The sequence below is a fragment of the Vulpes vulpes genome, chromosome 16 (assembly GCF_048418805.1).
Source record: "Vulpes vulpes isolate BD-2025 chromosome 16, VulVul3, whole genome shotgun sequence".
In the NCBI taxonomy this organism is placed as follows: domain Eukaryota; kingdom Metazoa; phylum Chordata; class Mammalia; order Carnivora; family Canidae; genus Vulpes; species Vulpes vulpes.
In genome coordinates, this window is record NC_132795.1 from 46953364 (window position 1) to 46966040 (window position 12677).

At 61.8% G+C, this 12677-nt stretch overlaps 1 protein-coding gene across 1 annotated transcript; it reads right to left on the reverse strand.

The window, feature by feature from the left end:
- Nucleotides 1-471: 471 nt before the first annotated feature.
- Nucleotides 472-10339, reverse strand: MAPK8IP2 (mitogen-activated protein kinase 8 interacting protein 2). Its single transcript, XM_072742906.1, has 12 exons — nucleotides 10092-10339; nucleotides 8997-9102; nucleotides 7407-7697; nucleotides 7168-7261; nucleotides 5872-7071; nucleotides 5544-5619; nucleotides 5241-5413; nucleotides 5038-5147; nucleotides 4235-4339; nucleotides 4042-4112; nucleotides 1460-1558; nucleotides 472-1208 (listed from the first exon to the last, which is right to left on the reverse strand). Exons 1-12 carry the CDS (start codon nucleotides 10154-10156, stop codon nucleotides 1136-1138), a joined length of 2463 nt encoding a protein of 820 aa, XP_072599007.1. The 5' UTR covers nucleotides 10157-10339; the 3' UTR covers nucleotides 472-1135.
- Nucleotides 10340-12677: the final 2338 nt, after the last annotated feature.

The window sequence follows — 12677 nt, forward strand, 5'->3', positions numbered from 1 at the left end:
CCTCAGCACCCAAGGGCTGGGCTCGCCCGGGGGGCCGGGGGCCAGGATAGCCCTTTCTCTGGAAGATTCCATCCACAGCAACATAAAGCATAGTGACACATAGCCACCCCTTCCCCTTTGGCTTTCTGAGGAGAATTTTTTAAGTGCCAGTTTTAAGATCTGAGCATCGTGGCCCCTGTTTCTCACACACACACTCACAAGCGTGCGTATCCACATGCACTGTCCAGTGGGAGCCCTGGTGCAGCTTGAAGGAACACAGTGTGACCACCGCCCTCTGCGCACCCGTCCCCCACTGGTCGATCAGGTGCATGCAGGGAGAACCCCTGGGGGGCCCGGGGCATGATTTCGGGGAGCACTGAAGGGGTGAATCTTCCCAGGAACCTTTTCACGTCCCTACCGCCATGGGCGGCGCCTGGACCCCAGGCCCACTACCTGGGCCCCCCCGCCCTCCCCCTGCAGAAACAGCCAGTGTCACACCAAGCAGAGAGTTTATTGAGGTGCTAGACTGCGGGGAGTGTTTGCAGCGGCAAAGCGGACGCTGGTGTGGCCAGGGCCAGGGTAGACACCCTCCTCCTAGCATCTGGGGCTCAGGGTAAGCATCAAGAGCTACTCCTAATCTCCCCCAGGACCCTTCTGGAGAACCCCTCCCTGCTTCCCCCTGAACTCCATGTGGGGCAGTATTGAGCGGGGTCCTTCTCTTTGTCCCTGTGGTCAAGGATGGGATAATCCCTTGAGATTCACTATAAAAATTAAAATTCCTTTATAAATCACAGGGAGGGGTGGGAGGGGATCACCTGGGAGCCTGGTGCCACCGGTCACCTAGAGCCTCGCCTTCCTCTACAATCCTCCCAGTTCTGACCCCAAGTAAAGAGCAGAGGATGAGAGATCGCAGGCACAGAGAGGGACAGACAGAAACGAGGAGATGGGTCGGGGGGGTGGAATAAGGTGACACAGAGAGGAGGAACTGATCAGAGGGAAAGAGGAGAGGACTCCCCTCCCCCGCAGCCCCGGGGAGCAAGGAGGAAACGCCCTGGACATAAGCTCCCACGTGCCCCCAGTCCAGTTCTTGCAAAGCCGTGGCGGCTTCCAGAGACGCGGCCAGCCCAGCTGCACGGACAGCAGGACAGCGGCGGGGCTACTCCAGGTAGATGTCCTCTGTGGGGCAGGCGTATTCCAGGTGCTCCTGGTAGTACTCTAGGAAGGCGCGGCTGCGGGGAGAGAGTCATCCAGCAGCCACTCGGGCCGCGAGTCACCCCACCCGGGCCTGCCCATCACCCCCGGACCCCATTCCTCAGCTCTTCAGGCCCGGGGGTCACAGGGTAATTGCCACCTCCACCCACTTTCCACTCTGCACCCCTATTGCTTGTCATCACCGCCCTCAACCTGCCCCAACTCTCCAGCCCACACCAGGCCTTCCCCCCTGACCTCGCCTCCCGGCCAATCTTCCTGCCCCGCTTACCCCACACTCTGGGCCACGGGCCGCATGGACTCCTGGGAGACAAAGACGTGGCAGGCAAAGCGGCTCAGCAGAGGGTGTTTGGTGATGAAGCCAAAATAGCTGCAGGGGGGGTTGGTGCGGAGGGGCATCAGAGCCCAGACCCACACCTCAGGCCCCCCAGAGGTCCGGAGGCAAGACTCAGGAGCAGAGGGCTCGGGAGGAGAGTGGGGGTGGGAAAACGCGTGGGTCACAGGAATTCAAGATGTGAGGGTGGCCTTTTGGGGTCTAGTCCAAGCACAGTGCTAGCACCACGAGGAGTGAGCGACCTGTGTTCACTTCTGCAGGACAGGGTGGCCCCCGCCCAGAGCCGCCCCGGGCCAGAGACGGGGCCTCCTTCCCGCTGCCCAGAAGTGAGTCGCCCGGCCTGCCAGCCCCACTCGCATCCTGCCAACTCCGCAGCTGTTCCCGAGCTCCGACCGCAGAACCACCTTCGCAGAGAAGAAACTCGCGCCCCGGCTCCATTTGGATTTGTAGCCACTGCCCCACCTCGGGCTCACTCGGACCTCTTCTAACCTGCCTCATCCTGTCCATCTAAGACGTTCACAAAAGTCATCGCCCAGAGGCTGTGGGCACCCTGCACCGCCAGCCCCGCCCGCACCAGGCTGCACTGGGGTTTCAGGGGCACTAGACGGGCATGCGCCTGGCAGCGTCACTGCCAGGACGGCGTGCTCACGTCCTCCGTGATCAGCCTGGTCTCAACGGCCGCGTTCAAAGAACCGCACGCAGGGCCACTAGCCCTCGGACGCCGCTCACCAAGCCCCAAGCACAACAGCACCTTGATCACTAAGCACAGACGCCTCCTGACGGTCCCTGATCGGCCCGTCTCTGGATGGTGGAGGGGAAGACACACGCCAGTCCGGGATCCTACAGGCCACACTCTCCAAGTTCACCAGACACAGCGTGTCCAGCACGCCCGGGGTCTACTGCCTACTTCCTGAGGAAATGCGGTCATGACTCAAGTGTTCGCCTCACGCTGTTTCATTAGAGCCTCCTACTGTGAGGGCCTGGGTTGCTCCCGAAGGAACCAGCACTAGGAAGGCCCGGGGCCAGACAGCAGCCCCACGCCCCCTCCCGTCTGCCTCCACCTGATCCCGATCGGCTGGCCTGACCATCTTTCTCTCATGGGCTTGCACTGGGATCAGTGTGCAGGTGTCTAGGCCTGAGCTCGTGCAGCCCAGGTCTACACAACAATCCAGGTTGTTTGCCCTCTTGGTAAGGTCACCCTCAGCCCACCCCGCACGGCTGGGGTCCCCCGTGCACGCCCGCCCCCGTGGAGCCCACCCGCGCACCTGGGGTCCCCCTGCGCTGCAGCCCGCCCCTGCAGCACCAGAGCTGCCTGCTGTTTGGTCTGAGCCCTGGCACTCTCCTCCTGCTGGGAAGCCTGCAAAGCAGCATCTCCCTCCTCGGTGGAAAAACAGCCAAACGGGGCTGTGACCCCGCTGAGGGTTAACACCACACCCAGACCACAAACAGACGACACACATGCTGGACTCAAGCTCTGTCCCAGGCCTCAGTGCCCTGCTGCTGTGTTGTTCTACCCCTCACCTGCCCTCCAGGTAGGTTGCTTCCTGCGACACCCCGTGGGAGCTTGGGGAGCCCCCGCCTGGCCCGGCCTTTCCGTTACTCCTATTTCCTTCCTCGAGGGCACCAGGACCAGCGGGCCGGGGCCGGGCTGGGCAGGCAGCCTGCGGCTCTGCCAGCTGGTCACAACACCGGCTCTCTCACTCCCTTCCATCCTGCCCCTTCTCGCTCTGCCTGCCTACCTGGTTCACCTCAGCCACCGTTACCCACCTGCCCCCAACTGAAGCTCTCCCTCCACGGCTCCTTCCCACTCCAAACCCATGTAACAAATGGCCACTTTGATCTCACTGCATCTGCAATTAAATGCCGCATCTCTAGGATGTCAGGCCCATCCACTCCATGCTGCCGCTCGGTGTGTGGGTCACTCTCTGCCCGTCATCGGGGTGGCATGTCACTCTGGATTCTCCCTCCAGGTCACCCTGTACATCCAATCAACCCGGCTCCTGCCTGTCCCGCCTCCAGCGTCCGGGACGCTGCATGTGCCTGACCTGCGGCACCTGGATCCGTGTGCCCTGCACAGCAGCCAGAGCCGGCCTATCAAACTGGCTGAGTCACCCCGTGACTCCACTGCAAGTGGACTCAGGTACAGAGTCCTGACAGTCCCCGGGAGCCCGCTGTCCCTCACCACAGCCCCAGCTCAGCTGGCTCCCTGCCGACATCCACCTCGTTCCATACCCGTCTTCCAAGCTTGCAGAGTGGCCTTTCGTCCCTCCCTGGGTCCCGGAGGACTCACCCCCCCGGCAGGTCTGCTCCCTGGAGCCCTGTACAGACATCTGCCAGCGCTACTACAAGTCTGTGTTTCCCCATCCAGACCAGGTGACAGCTCTTCTGATCTGTGTCTCCCAAGCCCAGTGCAGGGTGGCAGCCGTGTGGGTGCGGGTGGGGCAGTCATGCGGGGGGGGGGGTGGCTGTGTATGAGCAACTCTCAGGGTTGTGGGGACTCGGGAAGCTAGGGCTCTCACCAGCTGTTGCGGGGATGGCAGCCACAGAAGGAAATGTTCTTCATCTGGAAGAAGTGACTGCAGTGCTGGACCTGGAACACAGGTGGCAGGCAGTGCTGGTGAGAGGCGGGGTCTGGGGCTGCCTCTGCACCCCTGCCAGACACCCCTCCGTCAGACCCCCAGCCACCCCCGCATCAGGCCCCTACACTCCCACCTCAGGTCCTCCACTTAGACTCAGCTTGACCCCCCGAAGGGAAATCTCAAGGTCACAGGAGGCAGGAGGACGCAGGTGGACGGTCAGCTTCCGGGCAGTAGCAATCTGGGGAAGAGGTTAGGGGAGGGATGGTCTCAAGGGCCCTCAAGGGTGTCCTTCCATCCCCTCGGTGCAACATGTCACAGGAGGGAGGCAGACTCTTGGCCGTGACCAGAGAAGACATGAGTGGGGGGCGGGGGTCTTAGCCATTCCTCAGGCTCAGGACCGGCTGGTCACCTCTCTGCACGAAGCCTGCCACTTGCCTCTGTTCCTCCAGACAGGACCATGGCTCCCACAACCCCTGGCCTCCTCGCTGCCCATCCCACGAGCTACAGGGCTGTCCTGTTCTCTGGAGCTTTCCTACTCAATCACGGGGCTGGTAGATGGGCAGGCTCACTAAATGTCTACCAGGTGAATGAATGAGTGATTGAACAAATGACTCCCAGGAAAGGATCTGAGAGTTGGTCTTGATTGGCAGACAAAACAGCATGGCCTGAGGGCAAGAAAGGGCCAGCAAGACACCCACAATGCTGCCATAGAGCACAGGAGGCAGAGTACGGTGGAGGCAGAGACACCGAGGTGACAGGGGACAGCTGCCAAGCTCTGCCCTAGGCCTGTCTGTCCAGGCCTCTGACTCAGAGCGGGGATCCCTGCCCACCCAGGCTCCCAAGGCACTGTGTGGACCCTCCATGGTCACAGGCCTGGGACCTCCAGAGGCTGAGCCAGCCGATGGGGTTGAGCTGGACCCCTGCCTCCAGACTGACCTTCTGCATGGCTGCACACAGGATGCCATTGCCCTGGTGGCAAGGCACCTCTACAGAGCCCAGGAACTGCACGTCAAAGCGCTCCACCCAGCAGGGACTCCTCTTGCTCCCTGGGGGGAAGGGGGTGTCATCAGGTGCCTAGACCAGGCAGAGGGGGCAGGGGCAGGCTGGGTGACCAGCCACCCCCGGGGACAGGACCTCACCCAGCAGGTCCTTGGCAGGGCCAGGCACCGCATGGGCGTAGAAGGCAGGGAAGACCCCACGCTCCCCCGTGCGCATGTTGAAGCCACGGAACCAGAAGTCATCCTCCTCGGCTTCCACCAGCACGGGGTCGTCCACGTCCAGCTCCAGCTCATCGGGATGGCGAGGGATAAACCTGAGAGCAGGTCAGAGGCGGGAGGCCACCGGTGGAGGGGTGGGACACAGTGGGCTGCGTCCACCCAGGTCCCAAGCTGTGTGCAGGCTGGGGCTGGGGACCACCCCCACAACCGTGAGAAGGGCTGTACCTGAAGACAGCCCGATGGGTTTGTTCCTTCTCCTCCCCGTTGACCAAGCAGGAGAAGAGGCCAAAGGATTCGGTGCCTGGGACACAGAGACAGGGCAAGACAGAGGCTCAGGAGGCGGAGGGGGAAAGTCCTTGCAGGCCCGGCCTCCCCGCACCTGCAGAGCACCTGGCTTGTCCCAACTCTGGGAGGGGAGCACGGCCCTCCCCAGCCCAGCCCGCACCCTGCAACCCCCACCCCGCGGAGACCTGGGGTCGCCCCACGCCCGCGTCCCTGACCACCCGAGATGCCCAGGCCCCCCGGGGCCGCCCCGGGACCGCCTCCCGCTCACTGGAGGAACGAGATGTGCTGTTGACAAAGACGTTGAGGAACTTCTTGGAGAAGGTGAGGTCAGGGCTGTCTGGGGAGGCATCCTCGGGGCCCTGGCCGCCCAGCAAGGTGGCGGCCGTGTCCTCCTCGCTGGCCTCGCCGCTGTCCTCTGAGCTGTCATCCCCCAGGCCCGCGCAGCGCCGCAGGCTCACCAGCTCCAGCTGCGTGTGCTCGTCCACCACCAGCGTGTACTTGACTGCGTCGTACACCAGTGAGGCGTCCAGCGTCGCCGTGGGGCCCCGGGGTCTGCCCCCGGGGCGCCCAGCCTTGCCCTGGGCGGCGGCCTCGTCCTCCTCGTCCTCTTCATCCTCCTCCGAGCAGGCGGCCGAGCAGGCGCGGCCTGGGCGGGCGCCGCGGCCCGGAGCGGCCCACAGCGGCGTGATGGTGTCACGCGTGGGGTTGCTGAGGAGGAGGCAGGGCCCAGGCTGCGTGGGGCCGGGCCGCGGGGCAGGGGGTGCGGGCGGCGGCGGGGCGCACAGCGTCTCCATGTCCAGCAGCTCCACACCCGGGCCCCCCACGCACCCCGCGCCCCCCGCCCCGCCGGCCGGCGACACGGGCTCCCCGGGGGGACGCGAGGCGGGGGACAGGCACTGGCCGGGGCAGCGGATGGGTGAGGAGCCCTCGGAGATCATGCGGCTCACGAGGTTGCTGAGCAGCCAGGGCGAGTCTGCGTCCTCGCTGAGGTCCGGCTCCGACTCGGAGCCCGACTCATACTCGCTGTTGGTGTCATCTGGGCCCACGGGCAGGAAGGCGGGGCGGCGCGGGGGCTCGGGCTCAGGCTCGGGCTCGGAGGCGGGCGACGAGGCCTCCTCGATGGAGTTGGTGAGGTGCGAGGAGCGGCCGCTGCTGCTGCTGCCGCCGTCACTGCTCAACTCCAGCTCCGTCTCCGAGATGGACGAGATCATGCGCCCCAGGCGGGCGCCCACCGCATCCTCCGAGTCGGAGCCCGGCGACGACAGCTCCTGGCTGCTGCGCCGGCCACCGCGGCCCCCGCTCGAGCGGCTGCCCAGGTCGGCCTCGATGCCCGGGTCGGAGGATGGCGAGGCCCCACAGGGCGCGGGGGCATCCGCCCGCCGGTTCCCTTCGCAGTCGCAGCCTGGGTGCATGGGCGACTGCGCCCCGCAGGGGCTCGCGTCAGTGGGCTGCAGGGAGGCAGGGGGCTCTGCGGGGCCGGAGTGGGGGTCAGCAAGACCACCGGGCCCCTCTCCTCCCTCCTCTGCCGCCTGTGACCCCACACTGGCACCATGGCCCTGCTCACCTCTCAGGGGCTCCTGGGGAGGTGAGCACAGCGCGGTCTCCTGCCAGGAAGCTGGAGGCGCGGGGGCAAAGCCTCCATTGTTGTTCAGGGAGTCCTGGGGCACACGGGGGAGCAGAGAGAGTGGGGCTCAGGAGGGTGCCCAGCTCTCAGGCGCAGGCGGGCGGCCTTGGGGATCCGAAGCCCAGACACTGGAAGCCCAGGTTAACTCCAGGATGCTGCGAGTGGGTCTGGGTGCTCACCTGGGCTCCCAGTGTCGTCAGGTGGAGCGTGGTGGGTCGGTTCTTGTGGGGTTCCTCCAGGGAGGGGGAGGGGATCAGGGCCTCTGGGGCAGGGGCCTCCGAGACAGGGCCTCCTCCCTCCTTGCCCTCTCCGACTCCTTCCTCCTCATCCTCCTCCTCTTCCTCCTCTTCCTCCTCCTCTTCTTCCTCTTCCTCCTCTTCATTGTCATCGATCATCTCAAACTCCTGGAAGTCATCCTGGAAGGAGCAGATGGGGTGAGGCTGCTCCGAACGTCCCAGGGAGAGACTGTCCTGCAAGAAGGAGGGATAGGCAGAGTGGGCCAGAGCTCAGCAGTGACTTGAGGTTCCAGCTGCCAGGAAAGGGGAAAGCAGAAAGCTAGAAGTTAGAGAGAGAAGGCTCAGTTTACTCTGCTCCCCACCAACGCAGCAGTTTTGTTTTGTTTTAATTTGCTTAAGATACAAAAAAGATCACTCCGGTTCTTGCGAAGAGCCCAGACTTCTAAGCTTAAGCGACAGAGATCCTCGGAGCAGCCCCAGTCCACTCGCCACCCTCACATTCTCCGCAAACCGCATCACATTTGACACCAACACTCCTTCCTTCATGGCATTTTAACCCAATTCGCAATTACTTTACACCCCACCCCACCCCCAAGCTGCAAGCCCCCCTAGGGAAGGGCCACGTCCACACTGTGCTGAAACACCCTACCCTGAGAACAGGACTTTGCCTACAGATGCTAAGTGGAATGCATTAAGACAAACCAGAACCAGGATTAACCAAGCTTGCACCAACCTCAGGGCCTTTGACACAGTTGATCACTTTGCCAGCAACTCCTCTCCTCCATTCTCTACCTCCCTTATCTGCCCAGGTACATCTAGTCTTCCTAAGGGCAAGGTTGTGTGCCATTTCCACTGGAAAGTCTCCCTGAAGGCCTCAGTTCCCTCCCCCCTCATTGCACCGGAGTGTCCTCTCATTGGAACCCGGTCCTTGGCCTGCAGGCAGCCAGCCAGCATCTCTTACATGTCTTTCTCCCCCACTGAGTTAGAAGCTCCCAAGGGCAAGGGCCACAACTGTCCCATTTTCCTTCCACACACCTGGAAGCCCCCGGCACTTTCCACATGGCAGAAACGTTCTTAAATGAATGAAAACAGAAACATGCAGAGACAGGGAGGGGGTGGAGAAGCGGGAGATGGGGGGAGAAAAGATCTCAGGGGTGGAGACATAAGGCAGATAGATGGAGACTTAAGAGGTGGGGAGAGGGCTGGGAAGGAGACAGCTGAGGTGGCAGCAGGAAGGGGTGATGTCTTCCTAAAGAGTGGTCTGAGGACACACATGAGACCAAGCTAGCCCAGTGACAGGGGCCAGGCAGAGAATGCTGGGGACGGCCCTCTGTGGATGGTGGACAGTCTGAGAAAAAGAGAGGCGTGATACCAAGGAGGACCCTGGGCCAGGAGGCCAGAAGCGGGAGGGCAACCAGATTTCTCATTTCAAGGCTGAGCTCAGGCCCACCCTCAAACTCCACGTGAATATTAAGCAGAGCCCGAGTGAGGTTCTCTCTGGAGAGGGTTCCATGCCCCCAGCCCCTTGCCCACCTTCTCGCAGTGGTCCGAGTCATAGCTGAGGCCCAGGCCACAGTCATCGGTGATCTCAGACAGGTCCTCATCATCGAATTCTTCCAGGCTTATGTCCTGGGGAGGCCTGGGAGAGGGGACCACGGTCAGAGAGCAAGGTCAGGGCTCCCAGGAGAGCCACCAACCCTGGACTCCCTCCCTGCCTGGAAGCCGGTCCTAAGGAGGGACCCCCCCCCCCCCCGCCAACTGCAAGGACCCATGGGCTCCAGAAACCCCCCTCACAGAGCCACATCCTGCCATCACCTAGACCCCCAAGTTCTACTCTTCCACAGATTCCCCCCACCATCGGAGCCATGATCAGCCCAGGGGAGCCACTGGTCCCCTCAATCCTCCTCCAGCTCTTCCTCTCGGAGAGAGTCAGCAGCCTCTCCTCCTTGCTCCAGGCCCCTCTGGGTCACAGCTTCAGCCCCAGGGGAGTCAGACGGAGCAGAGTGGGGGGAGGGGGAAGCTAAAGCTGCAGCGGTGGTGGCCAGGAGGGGGTGGGCAGGTAGGGCTGCTCTGGGAGCAGAGTCTACTGGCCACTTTGTCTCCCTGCTCCTGCCCAAGACCAGTCTACACCCAGAGGTCCAACTGTCTCCCCACCTCAGGCCCTTCCCCCAAGGGCTCCAGCTGGGTCTCAGCTCTCTCCCTCCCTGAGCCCCACAAGGCTGAGAGACAGGCCTCTATGGAAGAGAGGCCCAGCAAGGCCAAAGGACACTGCCAAACCCAGAAGGTGGCTCAGCATCCTGCCCCGACAGGCCGCCCCTCGGAGGCTCAGCCCCGGTCCTCCACCCTTGAGGGGTCAGCGGCAGGGGCTGGGTGCGGCCCTGGGGCCCGGCAGGATGTGGGTGCCCGCACCGGTCCTTAGGGCCATAAAAAGGGGTGAGGGTGGGACAAAAATAGAGACCCTGAAGGGAAGGAGGATGGGGACGAGTGAGAGGCCGTAGGGGCAGAGAGGGTCCCCAAAGGTGATGGGGGTGGGGTGGCAGGCCCTGGCGCGGGAGGCTGTGGGCTGGGTCGGGCCGGGGGTTGCCGGATGGCAAGGGCCTGCCAAGGCCGGGGCGCCGGGGTGCGTACCTGCAGCCTGGCGGCGACAGCGAATGAAAGGTGGAAAGAGAAAACATCTCCGCCCGATCCGCCATCTTCTCCGGGGAGAGGCCTGCCGACTGCGGCGGGGGAGGGGTGCGGGGAGCCGCGGCCCGCTCGCCCTCCGTCCTCCCTCCCTCGGCGCCCAGCCCTCCCCGAGTCACCTCGTGACCCGCCCTGCGACACCCCGCCCGCGACACACCTCGACACCCCGCCAGGACACCGCGGCGGGCGAGCGGCGTCGCAGGGGAGGGGAGGGGAGGGGAGGGGAGGGGAGGGGAGGGGAGGGGAGGGGAGGATCCGGGAGCAGGGAGGGGCGGGGGCGGCGGGCAAGCTGGTTGGAGGAGACGAGATGGTTTGACCGAGAGGCTCAGCTTCGGCTTCTTGTGGGGCGGGGGAGGCGAGGCGCGGACTGGCGGCGGGTGGGGGACCAGGTCCGGGGACAGGAGGCCCTGCGGAGGGATGAGGGGGGCGCAGCGGGCCGGGGCTGCAGAGCCCTGGCTAATGGGGGGCCCGGCCTGGTCCCGGGGGCTGCAGAGCCCTGGCTAAGTGGGGGGCCTGGCCTGGTCTCGGGGCTGCAGGAGCCCTGGCTAACGGGGGACCCAGCCTGGTCTCGGGGCTGCAGAGCCCTAGCTAAGTGGGGGGCCCGGCCTGGTCTCAGGGCTGCAGGAGCCCTGGCTAAGTGGGGGGCCCGGCCTGGTCTCAGGGTCGCAGGAGCTGTCCGCCCCGGGGGTGCTGAGCAGGCCCGCCCCGTGCGCCTCCTGAAACGCGAGCTGCAGGAGCTGTCCCTCCCACGGGGTGCTGATCGGTGCTGGACAGAGGCATCTGACCAAGGGTCGCTGATCCCGCTGGATTCCAAGGTGATGGAACTTTCGGTGCACAGTACACTGTGCAGAGGTACTGACAGACCTGGGGTGATGACCCTGAGGCCATGCTCATTCCATTGGAGAAATTGTTTCTTGAGAACCGACTGTGTGATTGGCATCGTTCAGGATGCCGACCTGTTCTGGCTTTCTGGCTTGATATGGAACGGTGTGGGGAGAGCGATGGTTGAAATCGAGCTCGCGCAGTTACATCAGGTCAGGGTCAGCGGGCACTGGGGTGGGAGAGGGCAGATCAGTGCTGTGAGTGCACTTGACAAAGATGGGTTGGAAAGGCGGGTTAGGGAGAGTTTGTGGAGATTTGGCTAAAGATGGAGGCTGGAACTTCAACAAAAGTGCAGTGAAATTAGCCTCTTCCCCCCCCCCCCATGGGAATTATGTGCCCTTCTCAAAACTATTTCTGCGGGAAAGATGAAACTCTTGATAAATGCTTGGAAACCAAACTCATGCAAGGTGAGGAAGACAACTTCATTCTCTGGGAGAGAGGGCCCATGGCCAAGGGTGGATTGTGCCCTCTTTTGTGCCCCACCCACAATTTACATTTTGTCTCAATTACAGTATTTTTCAGAACTCCTGGGTGGCTCAGCAGTTGGGCATCTGCCTTTGGCTCAGGGCGTGACCCCGGGGTCCTGGGATCGAGTCCCACAGTGGGCTCCCTGCAAAGGGTCTGCTTTTCCCTCTGCCTTTGTCTCTGCCTCTCTCTCTGTTTCTCTCATGAATAAATAAAACCTTTTATAAAAATTATAGTATTTTTCTTAGAATGGTACTCAATAGTTTATGTTATCCTCTCTAACAAACAAGAGCTGCAAGAAAGAAGACACACTATCTTATCTCTCTTTGAACCTCCAGGCTCCAAGGATAGTTGGATGCTCGACCATAGCAGGATCTCAGCAAATATGTGAATGAGGAGACGAATGAATGAGTGAGCTTATGGACTTTACCAGGTCTGGGGCATTAAGTCTTTGTCTTTTCAATTTTAGGAGCACTAAGATCCCCCATTTTTGAGGTTCAAGGAGTTTGGACACACCAAAACCTCTCTGACTTTCCCCACAGAACTCCATATCGCTCCCTAGAATTCACAAAGAGCTTTAACTCCAGATTTCCTTTCAATCCTGTCATCAAATTGATTAACTTGGACATCCACATAAATAATCCACCCAACACCCTGGTAAGTCAGTTCTTGACCTCTGGTCAGTCAGCAGTCTTTGATTCTTTCAACTCTAGTGACCACTCCCATAAAAAGCCTCAGGATTCACCTCTGCCTGGAATTTCACCAACCCTGAATGAAGCCCTATATTTCTAAATTCCGTCTCAAATTATCACTCCCACAATCCTCTCCAAGCCTCTCCCCTTCCTTCCCTCCCTTTTATCAGATGATTTGCCTCCAGATTCCAGGAGTATAAAGGTTATGAAGTTGGGGCTTCCACTCCCAATTTTACCTGCGAAGTTTTCCATCTGTCCCCAGAGCACAAATGGGAGGTCATCAGCCTTAGGGTCTGAGAGACTATGGTATCAATCTTTATCTTGTAATCAATTTTATGAACATGGGTAAGTTACTCAATCCTATGGATCCCTATTTCTTCATCTGTCCCACAGATGCTATGAGGATCCCATGAGATAATGCATGTAAAGCTCTAAGCATGGGCCCTAGCTCCTCATCATGATCATCCAGTGTCCCTCCTCCCCATGCTCCTTG

Bases quoted from the DNA above. Each gene is read 5' to 3' on its own strand.
- MAPK8IP2 (XM_072742906.1), bottom strand. From the start codon at position 10,156: ATGGCGGATCGGGCGGAGATGTTTTCTCTTTCCACCTTTCATTCGCTG. The intron at 9,103-10,091 runs GTACGCACCCCG...CCCCTCTCCCAG, and splicing joins CTGTCGCCGCCAGGCTGCAG to GCCTCCCCAGGACATAAGCC. The intron at 1,209-1,459 runs GTAAGCGGGGCA...CTCTCCCCGCAG, and splicing joins CCCGTGGCCCAGAGTGTGGG to CCGCGCCTTCCTAGAGTACT.